This window comes from Nerophis ophidion, linkage group LG10, assembly GCF_033978795.1.
Source record: "Nerophis ophidion isolate RoL-2023_Sa linkage group LG10, RoL_Noph_v1.0, whole genome shotgun sequence".
NCBI classification, from domain to species: Eukaryota; Metazoa; Chordata; class Actinopteri; order Syngnathiformes; family Syngnathidae; genus Nerophis; species Nerophis ophidion.
In genome coordinates, this window is record NC_084620.1 from 17,993,314 (window position 1) to 18,013,360 (window position 20,047).

At 40.8% G+C, this 20,047-nt stretch overlaps 1 protein-coding gene across 9 annotated transcripts in view; it reads right to left on the reverse strand.

The window, feature by feature from the left end:
- Window positions 1-20,047, reverse strand: part of LOC133560314 (neurexin-2-like) — a 1,077,892-nt gene that overhangs the window by 3,647 nt on the left and 1,054,198 nt on the right. For all 9 annotated transcript variants that reach the window (XM_061912740.1, XM_061912739.1, XM_061912738.1 and 6 more), the window contains 2 exons: window positions 18,971-19,293; window positions 13,661-13,739 (listed from right to left, as the gene is read on the reverse strand). In XM_061912740.1, the coding sequence (XP_061768724.1) occupies window positions 13,661-13,739; window positions 18,971-19,293 (402 nt within the window). The remainder of the gene's footprint in view (window positions 1-13,660; window positions 13,740-18,970; window positions 19,294-20,047) is intronic.

The window sequence follows — 20,047 nt, forward strand, 5'->3', positions numbered from 1 at the left end:
GTTTTTTTATATATTACAGCCTTATTCCAAAACTTTATATTTTTAATCATGCAAATATATTACAAATAACAAAATAAGTATTATTATTATAAGTATTATTTGGTCGAGCACCCACATGTGATTGATGGCCTCTTTCAATCTGTAAAATAATTTTTGAAAAATCAATCTTGTTCTAGTTAATTTTGTGGCCAGTTTGGTCCGTTTTACAAAAAAATAAAGCCACAAATCATATGGGATATTAACTTTGTTTTATTTTTTATAAATACATACACACCGAGCACCCACTTAGATTGGCGCCTATACCACAAGCTACACGGCAAAAGTAGCTTGATACATCAAAGCTAAATTTAACTACAATAATAACTGTGAGCCCATCTGTGTAATATAAATGTTAATGTTACTGAGAGTGTATTAATGCAACCAATAAGGGTCCATTACTATTAAGTATTTGTCATTTAGCTGGGGACATCCTACAACTACCTCTAGGGCCCCACACAATCCACTGTATTTATTTATTTAGTTTGTTTTTTCTTTGGCCCACCCCTATAACGTTATACATTTTCTCTACATACGATAAAAAAATAATGACTTGTGTTGTTTGGGAACAGTTGGTAATGGTTATGTGCAGTAAAACTTTTCATGGACTCAACTCACTTAAACGCATTTTCCTAAATTTTGTGTACGACGTCTTAAATGAAGAGAGCAATTTAGTTTTTTATGTTATGGTTTGGTTTAAATAGTTAAACACTAAGCTTTTGGGCATTGCCCTTGCTAAACAGATACATTTGTTTAAATATGGCCAAGGACACGTATTATTGTGGGTTTACAGCCCGTTATCTTCATTATTAAAGGAAAAATCAAATCTGCAGGAGAAAATTCCTCTGACATTTTCAAGTATATTTCTTATTTTTTTGTGGACTTGTCCCTTGGTCTCTGACTCCCTCGTCGTCATGTGGCATGAGTGCGTGTCTGTTATGATTTTGCTTCCTGGTTTCGATGACTCGCCTTGTCTTGCCTCTGATTGGCCAAACCATAATGTACCCTTAGCCAATTGTGAATCACCATACAAACACCACCGAATCATCACGTATTTCCTCCCTATGCATGGATGTTCTCATCCATCCAGGTCATTGTATTTTCTGGCCTGTATTCACAGTCCATTTTCTCTCTTTGTAGCTTGTAGCTTTGATGTAAACTTCAAGCTACATGTGTCTAAAATAAGCAAAGCTGCAGAAAAAGCTATTTGTTTAAAAAGTAGCTAAGCTACTGCCAAGCTACTGGGAAATGTAGGTAAGCTACGTAGCTTGTGTGGACTTATTTCATTAGACATTATGTCTATTCTAATATAGTAGCTGACTAATAATATTTTTAATAATATTGTTGCTTGAGAAGATATCAAATAAATGCTTGTTGAAATGTAAGGACTGTAAACACCCCCCTTCCCTCCCAAAAGCACACACATACACAGGTCAATGACATTCTGCATCCCCATTACCTACTACCATTAAGTAGTTGCTATATTTCTTAACGAGCCACTTTACTCCTTCACGTTGATGTGAAAATGACAGGTTAATGGGTGTCAAACAAAGAACGGTTTTAGGTTAGAACACAACATGACAGAACAGGTTTATTTTAGCAGTTGCAAAAGGCACAGAGTAAGAGCATCATTTTTAAGGATATGGAGGAGGGCCAGGGAGAGGGGTTGTTCACATCATGGCAACATATGATCAAAAGAAGGAGCATAAAATCATGACTGCATGGCTGTTATGTTTTACTTGATGAGGCGAAAGAGTGGGTGGGTAGGGATCCCACAGGGAGAAGGAATGGTCAAAATCCCACCTGGGCCCTTTAAAGTCAGCTCAGCCCCAAATACACATTGGTCAAGCACAACAGCTTAGTTAAAAAAGGCTGATTCATTCAAAGCCATCAAACATTTCCAACACATTCCCCCCACATCCCAGACCCCTGAGGCCTTGAAGAGAAGCAAAATGTGGGAGCTGTGAAAGAGAAACTTCAAGCATATTTTTCATATGTGCAAAGGGCTAGTTTCCATGGCAATGATGTCTATTTTGTGTTTGCGCTGTCTCTCTCATTCGCTGCTCCAGTGTGTGTGTGTGTGTGTGTGTGTGTGTGTGTGTGTGTGTGTGCGTGTGTTTGTGTGTGTGTGTGTGTTTGCGGGCTGTGTTTCACCTTGACGCCTGAGAGGACAGCAGAGTACGTCAAAGGAACAAAAAGACGAGCGACGCAAAGACGTGTGGAAGTTTGCCGGATTAGTTGGAACCCGTTTTTAGTAGCGCAGAGTGACGTGTCAAAGTCAAGCAGTTTTCCAGGCAGAACATTTAAAAAAAAAAATTATTCGTAGTCCTTTGAGGCTGCACGGTAGGCTTTCGATATTTCGGGACGAAAATGTAAACAAGAGGTGGTCAAGTGCTAGTATGAATATGTTTCAGAAGCCAAGCCTGCTGCTGCCTCTCAGAGCCAAAGCCCGGAGGTAATTATTACATATCAGGTGGACCATTGAAACTCAGCCCTTTAACACACATCTCCTTCGAGGGGTGTCCAAAGTGTGCCGTGGGGGACATTTTCATTTTGTGGAAAAAACATTCATTCTTAATGACACAAGTTATTCCATGCTACACTAATATTGGATTAGTTAACATACCTTCAAATGCAAACAATGTGTCAACGTGGTCCTCCCTTGTTGTAAGCAGTCACCGGTCGAAACATTTTGGACACCCCTGTTCTGGTTACCCTCATTATGCATTCAGATTGGCCAGAAAACTCAAAAGTGAATGGTTGGTGTGGGGCTAGAAGTATGGCCAGGCTGACTTAAAACATGCATGAAGAATAACGTCCAAAACTATAACCTAAGCAATAACGTGAGAGAGACTGCGATATATAGTCTGATTGATTGACTTTGACCCCCATGATTGCACTGCTCCGAGGCGGTGAAACCACAAATCGAGGCTGCTTGATGAAAAGTCTTCTTTTTTTCCCCCCGCCCTACTCGGGATGAGTCAGCCGCCTCTATTTACTGGGGCAGATGGGTACTGATGCGTCCGTGTCGTCCTCCTGACAAACATCATTACTGTGGCCGTCATGTCAGGCCGCTCGCAGCCATTTGAAATATTTACAGCGAAAGGGCCTCGTCGGGAGTGGAAGCCACTCCGTAATTCGTCACTGATTGGGCCGCAGACGGAAAAACCCACGACGGCGCGACACAGCAGGTACAACGCCGCCGCCCGTATCATCTTTTACAATGTCGCTCTTCAAAAGGTGTTTACAGAGTCACGGCTGTTTTGATTCATTGGCACAAGGGGATAGTCATGTGACACAAGCACATGGCCGTAATCAGGTCATGGAGCCTCAATATTAACAAAAAGACATCTGAAATAGCCTTCAAAATATAAATCCAAGTGACAACCATTCAAAAAATCAAACCAAAATAATTACTTGGTGTGTGGATGCTGTGTACATGTATTTGTAGTCGGATTTTTTAACATGGGCCATTGGGTTCAAGTGTTCCACTACTTTCATCCAAGCTTGTTTAGCAGTTAGCCTGGCTTTTCCTCTCTTCTTGCCAGTGTTTTACTTTGTATCTTTTTACACTAGATCCACATTTTAGAACCCTTCCATCCTTAAGGGATCGCAGGGGGTGCTGGAGCCTATCTCAGCTGCATTCGGGCGGAAGACGGGGTACACCCTGGACGAGTCACCACCTCATCGAAGGGCCAACACAGATACACAGACAACATTAACACCATCTGTATTATTTTATTTAACATCCATAAATAATCATAATGTGGATGTTTGTCCATTGATGCAGAATCGTTCTCATCCCATACGTGATGCACCGAAGAATTCATGATTTCAACCACCCCTACTGATGTCCCACACAAAGTGAGGGACAGAAAGCGTGCCTCGTCATTATGCGTCTTCTCGGTAAACAAAAAATAGTGTGCAGCCCAGTCTTTGTCTAAAAAGCTGTAATTGATCAATTTTCAAAAAAAACATACATAATACAAAAGGCTGAAAGTAATTTTCTAAATGCTGGGCTGTGACCGGTGAGCCTTGTGGAGAAGTCGGATCTACAAAATTTGCAGGAAGCTAACCCCTTCCCCTTCGAGCTGTGCTGGATGAATTTCAATTGTTTTTACCAATCATTTTGGAAATTGCACGCATATTTCCTCTTAGTACTCGCCATGTCTGAGATAGGTCCGGACCGATAAAAAAATTTTCTCTACAATATTTTGACCTACAAATTACTGTGATATTAAATTATATTATATTTATGAGACCAAAATAATCACTGATGTTATTATAATACATAGTAATAATGCATAAATATTTTTTCAAATACAATAAACTTGTATTTCTCGTATATTTTAACATTATAATTAAAATGTCAACTTTTAAATTTTCACGTTAAATAAAGCAAATAACATTAAAATAGACGTGTGATTTAGGGCTGTAAAAAAAACCATTTATTGATTGAATGACATTTGTCCGCAAAATTTAGAATAAAATAGAATATGTTAAAGAGGGGGTTCTCAAATATACAGTAGCAAAACAATAGATATAATGGCTAAATTTCCCTAAGTGTAAGAGGGATGTGTACTATGGCTATGAGTTGTTTTTTTCCCTTGGCTTCAGTCTGCACCCCCTCTCCAGGGCCCAGGTTAAGACCGATTTTTAAATTTTATTTTAATCTTCTATTTTTAAGTCATCAACCAGGCCCCTGTCGTAACTTTTCACCCTCTCCCAGGACCGCCTTGTCTTCAGACGGCTGTCCACCATGGTCAGTGGCCAAGCATGGCTTTTCTCTGTGGGTGATCCACTAAGACTGCATGCGAAATTGATACTAAGTGCAAAAGTGGTGCAGACCAGCCTAAATTAGTTTTTTGCGTGGACTACCGGCTGTCCCCATGCAATAAATAATTTTCCTGCACATCTATGGCCTGTGGCATTTTGCTATGTCGTATATGGTCGTAATTATACTGAATGCACTGGGCATAATAAACACAACATTATTAATATTGCTACTACGGATAATTTCATCAAAAATTCCCTAAAACAGCACACTACCTATAATATAGGTTTTTTAAACATAAGATCATTGTCTCCAAAAACGTTATTAGTTAATGATATTATCAGAGACAACAATCTTAACGTCATCGGTCTCAGCGAAACCTGGCTTAAACCAAACGACTTTTTTGCGCTAAATGAGGCATGTCCTCCTAACTTTACACATGCGCATATTGCCCGTCCGCTTAAAAGGGGTGGGGGGGTCGCACTAATATACAAGGAAAACTTTAACCTTAGTCCTAACATAAATAATAAATATAAATCGTTTGAGGTGCTTACTATGAGGTCTGTCACACCGCTGCCTCTACACCTGGCTGTTATCTACCGCCCCCCAGGGCCCTATTCGGACTTTATCAATGAATTCTCAGAGTTCGTTGCTGATCTAGTGACACACGCCGATAATATAATCATAATGGGGGACTTTAATATCCATATGAATACCCCATCGGACCCACCGTGCGTAGCGCTCCAGACTATAATTGATAGCTGTGGTCTCACACAAATAATAAATGAACCCACACATCGCAACGGTAATACGATAGACCTAGTGCTTGTCAGGGGTATCACCGTTTCCAAAGTTACGATACTCCCGTATACTAAAGTATTGTCCGATCATTACTTTATAAAATTCGAGGTTCAGACGCATGTTCGTCAAACTAATAATAATAATAACTGCTATAGCAGCCGCAACATTAATACGGCCACAACGACAACTCTTGCTGACCTACTACCCTCGGTAATGGCACCATTCCCAAAATATGTGGGCTCTATTGATAACCTCACTAACAACTTTAACGACGCCCTGCGCGAAACCATTGATAACATAGCACCGCTAAAGTTAAAAAAGGCTCCAAAAAAGCGCACCCCGTGGTTTACAGAAGAAACTAGAGCTCAGAAATTATTATGCAGAAAGCTGGAACGCAAATGGCGCACGACTAAACTTGAGGTGCACCATCAAGCATTGAGTGATGGTTTAATAACTTATAAACGCATGCTTACCTTAGCTAAAGCTAATTATTACTCAAATCTCATCCACCGTAATAAAAACGATCCTAAATTTTTGTTTAGTACGGTAGAATCGCTAACCCAACAAGGGACTCCTTCCAGTAGCTCCACCCACTCAGCTGATGACTTTATGCAATTCTTTAGTAAGAAAATTGAAGTCATTAGAAGGGAGATTAAAGACAATGCGTTCCAGCTACAACGGGGTTCTATTAACACTGACACGATTGTATATACGGCGGATACTGCCCTCCAAAATAGTTTCTCTCGTTTTGAGGAAATAACATTAGAGGAATTGTTACAACGTGTAAATGGAATAAAACAAACAACATGTTTACTTGACCCTCTTCCTGGGAAACTGATCAAGGAGCTCTTTGTATTATTAGGTCCATCAGTGCTAAATATTATAAACTTATCACTTTCCTCGGGCACTGTTCCCCTAGCATTCAAAAAAGCGGTTATTCATCCTCTTCTTAAAAGACTTAACCTCGATCCTGACCTCATGGTAAACTACCGACCGGTGTCTCACCTTCCCTTTATTTCAAAAATCCTCGAAAAAATTGTTGCGGAGCAGTTAAATGAACACTTAGCGTCTAACAATCTATGTGAAACCTTTCAATCCGGTTTCAGGGCAAATCACTCCACGGAGACAGCCCTCGCAAAAATGACTAATGATCTATTGCTAACGATGGATTCTGATGCGTCATCTATGTTGCTGCTCCTCGATCTTAGCGCTGCTTTCGATACTGTCGATCATAATATTTTATTAGAACGTATCAAAACACGAATTGGTATGTCAGACTTAGCCCTGTCTTGGTTTAACTCTTATCTTACTGATAGGATGCAGTGTGTCTCCCATAACAATGTGACCTCGGACTACGTTAAGGTAACGTGTGGAGTTCCCCAGGGTTCGGTCCTTGGCCCTGCACTCTTCAGCATCCACATGCTGCCGCTAGGTGACATCATACGCAAACACGGTGTTAGCTTTCACTGTTATGCTGATGACACCCAACTCTACATGCCCCTAAAGCTGACCAACATGCCGGATTGTAGTCAGCTGGAGGCGTGTCTTAATGAAATTAAACAATGGATGTCCGCTAACTTTTTGCAACTCAACGCCAAAAAAACGGAAATGCTGATTATCGGTCCTGCTAGACACCGAACTCTATTTAATAATACAACTCTAACATTTGACAACCAAACAATTAAACAAGGCGACACGGTAAAGAATCTGGGTATTATCTTCGACCCAACTCTCTCCTTTGAGGCACACATTAAAAGCGTTACTAAAACGGCCTTCTTTCATCTCCGCAATATCGCTAAAATTCGCTCCATTCTGTCCACTAAAGACGCTGAGATCATTATCCATGCGTTTGTTACGTCTCGCCTCGATTACTGTAACGTATTATTTTCGGGTCTCCCCATGTCTAGCATTAAAAGATTACAGTTGGTACAAAATGCGGCTGCTAGACTTTTGACAAGAACAAGAAAGTTTGATCACATTACGCCTGTACTGGCTCACCTGCACTGGCTTCCTGTGCACTTAAGATGTGACTTTAAGGTTTTACTACTTACGTATAAAATACTACACGGTCTAGCTCCATCCTATCTTGCCGATTGTATTGTACCATATGTCCCGGCAAGAAATCTGCGTTCAAAGGACTCCGGCTTATTAGTGATCCCCAAAGCCCAAAAAAAGTCTGCGGGCTGTAGAGCTTTTTCATTTCGGGCTCCAGTACTCTGGAATGCCCTCCAGGTAACAGTTCGAGATGCTACCTCAGTAGAAGCATTTAAGTCTCACCTTAAAACTCATTTGTATACTCTAGCCTTTAAATAGACTCCATTTTTAGACCAGTTGATCTGCCGTTTCTTTTCTTTTTCTTCTATGTCCCACTCTCCTTTGTGGAGGGAGTCCGGTCCGATCCGGTGGCCATGCATTGCTCACCTGTGTATCGGCTGGGGACATCTCTGCGCTGCTGATCAGCCTCCGCTTGGGATGGTTTCCTGCTGGCTCCGCTGTGAACGGGACTCTCGCTGCTGTGTTGGATCCGCTTTGGACTGGACTCTCGCGACTGTGTTGGATCCATTATGGATTGATCTTTCACAGTATCATGTTCTCATAGTCATCATTGTCACCGACGTCCCACTGGGTCATTATTGTCACCGATGTCCCACTGGGTGTGAGTTTTCCTTGCCCTTATGTGGGCCTACCGAGGATGTCGTAGTGGTTTGTGCAACCCTTTGAGACACTAGTGATTTAGGGCTATATAAGTAAACATTGATTGATTGATTGATATGTTGTAAAACATGTAACACACAATCTGTGCCACATATTAAGCACTCCTTTGATGCGAATCTAAGAAGTTAACCCCGACTTAAACAAGCTGAAAAACCTATTCGGGTGTTACCATTCAGTGGTCAATTGTACGGAATATGTACTGTACTGCACAATCTACTAATAAATCCAATAGATATCATCAAAACACTCACAATACTGGAAGAAGATGCACATATTTACTAAAATTTACTAAAAAACTTGACTGGAAGCACTATTTTGTGTCTTTTATTTAGCATGCCTGAAAAGTGAACGAAACTGACGGAGTTACACAGGTTGCAGTGAAAAAGGAAGTGATTGTACAAGCACACAATTGTATAATTGTGTGCTTGTCCAGCTACACAATTATACAATTATAATATTGTACAATTGTGTAGCTGCTGGAAGACTTATGGGGCTGATTAAAACAAATGTAAATGATGCGTTGATACTGTTTTTTTGTTTTTAAATGATGTTTGTTTTTTCATATAGAAGGTATATTAGTAACATATCTGCGATGAGGTGGCGACTTGTCCAGGGTGTACCCCGCCTTCTGCCCGTTTGTAGCTGAGATAGGCACCAGCGCACCCCGCGACCCCAAAGGGAATAAGCGGTAGAAAATGGATGGATGGATGGATTAATAACATATCTCCTGTGTGAACAAAAACTTGCAAACTACTGTATGCAAACTAAGCATTTTGTTGCATTTGGAGCACACAGTTAGTGCCAGCCTCTCCCATGAGGGAAAAAAAAAGAAAAGTTGTAGATACACTGCTTCTAACATGCCCGTAAATAAGTGGTACATGTCTGCTGCTTGTCTAAAAACATAGCAACACCCCGCAGATAGGAGCATGATAACATGGATGTGAAGTAAATATCTTTAGAGTATTTTGGGGTTGAAAGAGGCTTAGTACAAGTGAAAATCTAATTTTAATAGAGCGGTTTGCACCACTTCACAATTGCACATGCAGTCTGAGTTGATCACACGCAATACGCCCACTAATAGAACACAAATGTTGCAAACGCTATTTAGCGTGTGGTATTTGGATTTTAGTAGATCAGGGCTTGAATGCATTGCGCTATTATGCTTATTTACCAGACACAATCTAGGTGCACTGCCTTAGTAGATTAGCTCTGCGTGCGCTACCAAGTTTGCACATGTTTGAATTTTTAAATATTCTGTGTCAGATTATGAATCCGTACAGTTACACCCCGACCATAAATCAACATTCGGGTCCCCACAGTGCTTGACAAATTCCTATTCTTTCTTTTCTTGGAGTGGCAACTTCAGACTACATTTGGTCTTTGAAGAATGGAGCGGCATATAGACGAGTCAATAGCTCTCTTTCACATGAGAGGAGCATCCACAGGTTGTCTCTATGCTATATATCATCAGATGAATTATTGAAGAGCCTCCTCAAAGCTCTCATCTATTCACAGTAAAACTGATAGAGCGCCTCCCAACATCCTGGGACTTATAAAGTAGCTTGAAGGTATTCGAGATGAGGTCATCCAAAGGTAGAAACTGTTTAGATAAAAAAGGCTCCTTTCCGTCAGCTGGGCTTCTAGGATCAAATAAAAAAATTGCCTGTGAGATTTGTCTAAAACTGCATCAGCTGAGTTTTCCAAGTACATGCACGGACTTCATCTTTTTAATCCCACCCAATTCCAAGGCCACGTCCCTCCACTCATTACCATCACTGGAGGATCCTTGCCAAAGCTTTAATTGGCTGATGTAATTACAACTGCCGAACAAAGTCAAAGTTTAATTAGCCTGCTGGGGTGGTGTGGTGTTATCTGTTGTGCCTTTATTCTGACATAACATACAGGATGTCCCCAACCGGATGTGACGTAATGACGCTTGTTGTTGTGACACACATTGAATCCTATGCGACTGAGGCTGGTCGGAATAAACACATTGCTTATACAAACCGTCTGATCATTACAACCCATAGCACGACAGGTAGGAGGGAATCTCCCTCTCTTAGTCCTGCGTCCTATACGGTCTTCTCTGCCATGCTGAATTTTAATGAGGCTTATTGCTTCTCCGCTCCACAGGTGTGCTTATTCTCCTTACTGCAAGCCACTGCTTGGTCCTATTTGCATTCGCCTTGAGCTTCTTTCTTCCTCCGGCATCGTTTTATTTATTTTTTTTGCATCGCTGGACTGCTAAAACCTTGAACAAAACTTGCAATCAGGGTTTAAGGGACCTGCGGCTGCATTAATCCATGTCAGTTACCCAGCTGCCAGGGGTGTTGCAATTTAATTTTTAAATGGCTATAAATTAGCAGTAGGCATATATTTATAAATACAAATATCACCAAAGTTTTATAATGATTGAACAAATAATTAGTAAATCATGGCCAATTATGCTGAATCTTGCCTGTGCATCTTCAAAGAAATGTTGTGATGGCAGCCTTGTTGTTCAAACAATCTTGCCCAAATATTATGACGTGAACATCAGTCCCTGATAGGTGTTTACCAAATTTTGTGGCGATGATGTTACACACGCCCAAAAGTTAAAATAGCACCTGTAGCACAACAGGGGTGCATGTTTTGACACACATTCATCTTGTTGTGTGTAGCCGTTCAGGAGTAAAGTATACCATGTCCTCATTTTTCATACTACTGTACTGTATATGGACAAGTATGAACATACACCTCTTAATTATTTTAGGGGTTTCGCTACACCCCTGAGCTCACTCTCCAATCTAAATACATCATCTTCCCGAGACATTGGATAACTCCAAGTTCCCAATTTCTGGGAACAGTCTGAGCAGTGTACAAGAAAGTTCCGTTTGGGCATGAGGTCCACAATTAGGAACGCCTGGACTCACAAATGCGGGGAATTTAACAATCTTGCAGAAAGTCTTCTAACAGAAGAATAGAAACAAAGGGCGGAACAGGCTCTTTTCTACTTCCTTTTATATTTTTGCCTTTGCAACGCGCACTTAATTAACACCACAGGTAGTTGCCAGTTGGCTCTCGCTAGATATGGACAATGTTTTTCCTCCTAATGCAGTTCTCAGTCCAGTTGATCCTACTCCTCCACCTTTCCCAGGTGTCTTTCGAGAGGCCGCGACAGGCATTATGTTTGTCATTCCTCCTCAGAAACTTAGAAACATCCACAAAGGCAAAGAGAAAGCGAGAGAGACAGCTGTCTCACTGCACAAAGGTGAGCCTATCTGCCACTCACCGGCTGTGTGGGCATATAAGAGAGTAAGTTGAGCTTCTCCACAGGAGATTAAGCCTGGTCGTAGCATCCACCTTCGAAAAAAAAAAAATTCTGCCTTCCGATAAGGAGGTAACCGAGTCTCTATTTCCGTCTTAGCCGCCTATGGAGAAAACCACAGGAGAATGCTACACGTTGAGCTTTTCTATCCGTTTCTCCTCACATGTGTATCTCCAAGCGTAAAATGCACAGTGTTATCAATATTCCAGACATTTTTATACTAAACAATAGCAGCACATTGCTTTTTTCTTATCAACCTGTCTTTATCTTTTTTTTGTATTTCACTAGGTAGCCATGTGTTCCCAAACAGGACACTTTATTTAACAACAAAAGAGGGCTTTTATGTTCTGGCTTTTCTTTGGCACTATCACTCGCCAAGATACTTGCTGGTTAAAGGCTGGGCTGCACTGTACAGTGAAACCTTGATTGAAGAACTCAATTGGTTCTTAAACAGGGTTCATAAAGAGAATAGTTGGCATATTGAAGCACATCTTGATGTTCATAGTTCTACAATGATTACATGAATGATGGGTTCCAGCCTTAAATAAATAAATGATAAATGGGTTGTACTTTTATAGCGCTTTTCTACCTTCAAGGTACTCAAAGCGCTTTGACACTACTTCCACATTTACCCATTCACACACACATTCACACACTGATGGAGGGAGCTGCCATGCAAGGCGCCAACCAGCACCCATCAGGAGCAAGGGTGAAGTGTCTTGCTCAGGACACAACGGACGTGACGAGGTTGGTTCTAGGTGAGATTTGAACCAGTGACCCTCGGGTTGCGCACGGCCACTCTCCCACTGCGCCACGCCGTCCCAGACATATAGTCTATATTTTAGTAAAGGTTTAGACACTTTAAACACAATATAAAACACTATACGGTAATGTATAGCAAACAAACTAACATGAATCAACTTTCAATTTAACAAAGGAAAAACAACAATAACTTCCTGAACTGTCAATTTGCAGCGTCCCTGCCAAAACACACACACTGTCCGTAGCCCTCTGGTGCACTCACAGTTTGAAATCACAAAACTCCTTAACTTTACCAGCCAGGTTGCTACGACGATTAGGAATAAAAACCAGAGGTGGGAGGAAGCAGTGTCGACAACACTGTGGATGCTTCCGAAATGTTTCAAACCACACATCTCTTGTCCATTGCTTTCTTTGGACTCATATTGAGTTAGGAAAACTCGAAAATGTTTTAAACAGGCTAAAAACACGTAGAAGCAGATTAATGTAATTGCTACTTTGTGCGCACAGTAGCTAAATTTCAAATTGAAAAGTTGAGAATGAGCAGTTATCCTCATTCCCTGACTTAATGTGGGAACTCCGTACGCCTCTCTACCGTACGGAATGTTCCGCGCCAGCAATGTTGATTGCGTAAGGTGCCAATACATCTCAATACATTTATATTGTCACTTTTAGCACGCATACCTTAACTTTCCATCTGCAGTGGTAGGGTTCTTAACAACTATGTATGCCTCTGTACCATACCAAATGTTAATTCGTGAAAAATATGATGGGTGTATGGTATCATACAGATGCCACAAACATTTCACACTTTTTTGCAATTCATAAACTATTAGTCATAATAGAATGACATCACCTTTTGCCAGCTTTCCACCGGTGTACCACACAGAGTTGCATGGTACCTAAAAGGCGGAGCTTGACACTGCAGTTTGTTGATTAGAACACCAGAAGAAAGATTTTGTTTGTGCTCCACGGCTTACACTGTGTGGTCACGCAACAAGCCACGTATGGATTTACTGTTCCACCTCAGGTCAGAACAGTTCTTGACTGGTGTGTGCCAAATTGTCCTGCCTCATTCAACAGAAAATAAAAACAAAAATTCAAGCGTACACGTCTGGCCAATCCAAGTTGCACAGTGAGGGTAGCGCAGCTTCAAACCGAGCTCAAAAAGTATGTCTTAACACTCCACATTTTGCTTCTGACACCAAAAGTAGAACCAGCAACAGAACCCATAATCCCCCCACCCCACCCCCCTTGAGTCAACTCACCATTTCCAGGCTCGCACTCCTCCAAGTCTTCATCATCACTCGGACATTCGGCAGAAGCTACCAAAATTTCATCCGCATTCTGCAAGAACACAAACACAGGAAGAAAGAGTCAAGAAGAAGATAACATTTGGGTTGACATTAATAAATGTGTAACAGTAAATGTTTTTTGGTACAACATATTTGGTACTGCACAGAGGCGTACATATTTCTGACACCACTTTCCACTTTTAAAGGCACCTACAATGATTTTCCTCTTTTTCTGACTTATAAATGTTGTTTTATTGTTAGCTACAAGTGTTAAACACTGCTGAGGCATCAAATCACGAGGTTCATGCATGCATGACAACACTTCCAGAATCAAACATCTTGCAGGCAGACAAAAAAAAAAACAGGTTATAAATGTGACTGCGGAACAAAATTTATACCAAATAATATACAATAAATATTATCTAGACCAATGTAGATTAAAATGATCCCCTTTAAAATCTCCTGTTTCGGAACACTTAGTCTTGTAAATTATTACATCAGCATTCAAACTGTTACATTTCCCCCGCTCAAAAAACAAAACAAAACAAAACAAAAAAACTCTGTAAACTATTGAATTTTGTCTTATATTTAAATTATTGATTTAATTTATTCATTTAAAAACGGTATTTTTGGATGAGTACGTTTTTATTTTTCATTTTAAAAATAGTTAAAATGATTTACAGTTTTACATTTTCATACCCTCACTGTGCCCGAAATGAACAAAACTGTGGTTATGCTGTATTTTAACACCCCTTGTATTCATGAGTCCAGCGCCATTTTCTTTCATCAAAACACCTTTGGTAATGCTGGGACTGTTGCCTGGCAACAGCAATTTGTGCAATGGGTACAAGGGATAATACAACTGTGTGCATGTCTAAGAATCGCTCAACATGTGGTCCGAGAAGTGTTTTTTAACACTCTTATCAAAAATGTCTTGCTACTCAATAATAAAAGGCTGTTTTAGCACGGTCACAATAAAGACACTGTAAAAACTAATTGTTTACTGCTGTTTGCTTCTTTTTTGGTGAGATGTCATATGGGGAGGCTTTCAGTTTTAGTGTCTTTTTACCATGCTTGAACAATGCACAAACCTTCTGCTCGGTGGATAAACTAATCAAACGCCTGCCTGATCAATCCAGTAGACACTGGAACACAGGCACGTGTACAGAGCTGTGAGAGGAAGAAAGGTGGTGATATTTTCAAGAGGAATGAAAAGAAACGTGTCGCGACATGTCTACATGCAAGAGGTTCCGCTGCTGTGGACCATGGACTGGACTTTCACATTGTTAACCGTATCCACTTGGCAACCATTGCACCGGTTGCCCAGGGATGGGATCCCCACATATGCAGTCCCCTCCAAGGTTTCTCATTAAGCCCAATGGGTTTAATTTTTTCTTGCTCTGATGTGGGATCTGAGCAGAGGATGTCATTGTGGCTTGTGCAGCCCTTTGAGACACTTGTGATTAAGGTCTATATAAATAGACTTTTGATTGATTGATTGATTGATTGACAATAAGTGACGATAACCTGAATAAAAAGACCAAAAAATGTGACAAAGGATACGGTATACGGTGAATATGGTAGGAAATGAGGAGAAAGATCGTGTTTTATGCCTAAATACTCTATTATGTTACGTTTGAAAAAAATACACAACCCAGTAAATGTTGTGTACTTTTTTCTCTATTCTTTATTACGCATAAAATGTTGCAAATTGAGTTAATAAACTTAGTTTGGAAGTTGTTGAGTAGAGTTGAACTGGACCGGCTCCGTAGGTAAAGTGCCTTGAGAGGACTTTTGTTGTGAATTGGCCTTACGTACATAAAATTGGTTTGACTTGATTTTAAAAAATGCATTTTGATAATCATGTGATTGTATGCAGGATTCAGGTGCCAGCAACTCCAACAGTGGTTTGTAAATAAAGTATATATAAATAAGTAGTATCAGGTTCACCTTCTAAAGAAGGGTACTGACATTATATTCTGTGTACAATTCCATTTTCGATTCTGCTTTAGGATTTTTTTTTTTTCCTATAGAGTCTTCGCTTAAAAAAGGACAACAAACAGCTCATTTAGCATCAACTTTGTATAGTTGATGAGTAACATGAGCGTTACATCACAACTTTGAGGTTTTAAGAGGACCACAGCCAATGGCTCCTCCATGTTGGGGCTGGCAACAATGTTTTTAAAGAATGTTAAAATAATGATGATATTAATAAAAACATATTTTTCTGTCAAAATTATCAAAACACAACATCAATTATTGCATATATAGTAAATAATAAATGTTTTTACATTTTAAATTTACATTTACAATTTGTCATGGAACATTTTAATTCCTTTTAAAAAGGGAATATGAGCAAATACAATTACATCAGCCAGTGACAAATACAAGCAAGTCAAATGGAACGGTGCATTGTGCAATTTTGTAACCATCAACTATGTAAATAAACTATTATTTTATCAGCAAGATACTGTTTGCAATCTTGCTGTACTGTATACAATGTCTCCAGCTTTGGAGACCACCTCTCGGACAGACAAACGGACGGGGGGGTTTCTCTGAGCCAGTCAGACGCCGTCTCTCGTCACATAATGCAAAAGACAAGCATTCATTTCACGTTTACAGTTAGTAACAGTAAGTTTTACAATGAGGCGCTAATGTGACAGGCAGTGTCAATTAGTTACCTGCAATATTGCTGGGTTGCAATCATGTGACTGAGAGGCACTTCCGGATTTCAGGTGGTGGTCTAGAGTCCCATTAGGATACTGTTTATTTATCTGCATCAGTGCACATTTGGGCATATTTACAAAAGTTTACAGGCAAATATATAAGCCATCATTAAAAAATACTTTAAATGGGACGAAGTGGAGTTATACACTTTTACAAAATATAGTTTGAAATATTTAAACCATTCATCTTCACCAAAGTAGACGTTACTGCTCACCTCGGCCTCTCTTCCTTCGACACTAACAAAGATTTAAAGAAGAAAAGATTGGATGCACTTTACGTCTTTACATATGAGGGGTCAACAAATTAAGTATTAATCGCTGAAGTACAATGTTAGATTTATTCATGCATCGCTAAGTAATGTATTTTATTGACATTAACGATCATTAATGTTGCCAAGTGCCATGCTAATCGTCACGCAAATGAGAAATAGGATATTTTGCAGATGATTTCCTGGTTCAAATATTCATCTGTCATCTACAATTCATGTCTGCAGTTGTTTTAATGGTGTGAAATTCATATTTTGTGTCATTATTTCACTCGATTTCCCTCTTGTTTAGCCATGTTTGGTTTCCAACATTATTCAGTTGTATTAAGATTATGTATGCTGTTCAGCCTGCAAGATATTTATTTTAGTATATTAATAATATTAAGGATATTTCCTTGCTAACACATACCACCAAAGGCGCTATTGTGGTCATCCATGCCAAATAAAGCACTTTGCGTTCCTGCACATTTAGCTTCTGTTATGAAAATCGACAACAAAACACAGTGGATTGGATCAATGATCTTTATATTTATTACTAGGACTTAACATGACGTTAGTTTATGTCCACAATCAAAAACGGACTAACTCGCTGGAATATAAAGACAATACAACATACATCCATAAAGGTGGCTGGATATTCACAAATGCAATACATCGATCGATCTCTTTCCTGTCTCTCGATATTTTCAATACTTGTAACAGCTCAGTAAAGTGGCATTTTCAGTTCAAACGCTTTATTTACAAAAGCGTCTCTCATTTGATTTAATGCTCGGCTCAAGCTTGCTGACTATTATGTGAATTACACCGCGACCAAGCAAAGCGGACGTGACGTCATATGCAAACCAGCAATTAACAGAAGACGCTGCCGATGAAGGGTTCACTCCAGGTTTAGAGAGAATTGCAAAAAAGAAATTGTCATGATCTGTGGTCCAGATCATGTTTTGTATTTTCTGTTAGTCTTGGACTCCTTTAGTTCCTGTTTGTGCACTTTGGGTTTGTTTTGGTTGCCATGTCATTGTCATTGACTCCCTTTTTAGACCAGTTGATCTGCCGTTTCTTTTCTTTTTCTCCTATGTCCCACTCTCCCTTGTGGAGGAGGTCCGGTCCAAGGGCCATGGATGACGTACTGGCTGTCCAGAGTTCGGACCCAGGATGGACCGCTCTTCCAGAGTCGGGACCCAGGATGGACCCCTTGCCTGTGTATCGGCTTGGGACATCCCTGCGCTGCTGATCCGCCTCCGCTTGGGATGGTTTCCTGCTGGCTCCGCTGTGAACGGGACTCTCACAGCTGTGTTGGATCCGCTTTGGACTGGACTCTCGCGGCTGTGTTGGATCCATTATGGATTGAACTTTCACAATATCATGTTAGACCCGCTCGACATCCATTGCTTTCGTCTTCTCCAAGGTTCTCATAGTCATCATTGTCACCGACGTCCCACTGGGTCATCATTGTCACCGACGTCCCACTGGGTGTGAGTTTGCCTTGCCCTTATGTGGGCCTACCGAGGATGTCGTAGTGGTTTGTGTTGTGGTTTGTGCAGCTCTTTGAGACATTACTGATTTAGGGCTATATATGTAAACATTGATTGATTGATTGATTGATTGTGTTCACCTGTCTCTGATTAGTGTTCACCCGCTTACCGAGCACTAATCAGAGGCATTAGTTAAGCCTGCCTTTGCCAGTCAGTCGGCCTGGCGTCATTGTTTGCTTCGAATAAATATAATTCATGCAACCTGTCAACGAAAGATGTGCTTTTCTCCTAGCCAATGCTAAGTGGTAGTTTTGTCTTAGAGTGTATTACTTGTCTCAAGTCCATGCTGAGTGATAGCAATAGCGCTAAGTGCGATCAGCACATAGTGCCGTCGGCTTGATTTACGTTTTTTGTACTCCTTTGATTTTTTAAGGATTATATCATGTTTTTACCTGCACGCCATGTCCGGAGTGGTCTGTCTGCATTTCGGTAGAATGAACCCCGCAGTAAGCTGCGAAAACCCCGTCATGACAGACATTCATATAAAGTTGCTGTGTGTAAATGCTGCTGCATATTGGTAGTATTTACTACCTTTAAATAAATATCAACTTTGTGGTGTGTTTCCAGTAGGGCTTATAAAAAACACTTTTAAACTGTCTTTTACGACATCAAGGCTAGATTTTAAACAGCACATTCCCATTACACTATTGTGGGACCTTGCATTTAAAATAGGTGAATAATAGTAATAATAATATGGCCCATTAAATACCTCTCTCCATCAAAACTGAACATTATTATACATTCAGATGAACACCTTACCTGCGTGACACTGTCCCTGATGGTGGGCGAGCGCTGTTTGCGGGTGGTGGTGGTGGCCATGGTGGTGGTGGTCTCCATGATGGTGGTGGACATGTCAGCCAGCGGGGTGGTGGAGGTGGTGTCTGTAGCGAGCACCGAGGGCACGTCGCCCACCAGCCGCAGGTTTCCCTGCGTCTGCACGTTTGGGTCGCCCTCGGCGGCCAGCTTGAGCACCTGCAGGCCGTTGTAGTATAAGCCCGAGACCTGGCCCTGGAAGTGGCGCCCCTTCTCCCCACCCCCGATTTTGATGAACGCCTGGCTGTTGAAGATGGTCAGCTGGCGGCCTGAAAGAATGAGATGTGAGGGGGCGACAGATAGGGAGGACGACATGGAAAAAGAAGGAGCCCGATAAGTAACAAACACGCGAAGTGGAACACCGAGGTTTACGTACTCCGCAGTGACTAAGGCTGGTACTTCAGCAGATGGGTGCCAAAACATGTTGTAGTACAAAGTACTCAAAGCCTTTACCTAATTTACATAATGATGACACAGTATCGGGTGAAAGTGAGGAAATCAACTTCCATCTTTCATGTCACACCGGAGTCATGCCACCATTTCTTGGGGTGTAACTATGTATACTTTTGTTTTAAATTCAGTGTTAGGTTAATTTTGAGCACAAAGACCTAAAACGACAGGTGAGGATTTTCAACCTGTGGCTTCTCCTTGGAAGTATAGCTTGCCTGCATGACTCCCACTAGCCAAAAGTAGGAATGCACTGTATTTTTCCACGGAGTACACCGTGACTATGGGAGGTTTTATTTCCTGTCTCCCACTTAATATGTATTGTGTGGGCACATGGTTCACCTCTTTACTGAATTTCTGCACAGAAAAATACACTTATGAATACAACAATAGTTCCACCCTTACAGTATGTATTTCTATTGCCCCTTTCCGGCAGCCATCTCATGGAGTACCAACCGCAGCCGTAGCGTTGATCAGTCATTACAAAAATCATTATTTTCAGAAAAGGAAGATTAATGTTTCTTGTTCTTTGTTTTTGAGTCTGACACTGGCAATGATCGATGAAGGAAATGTGAA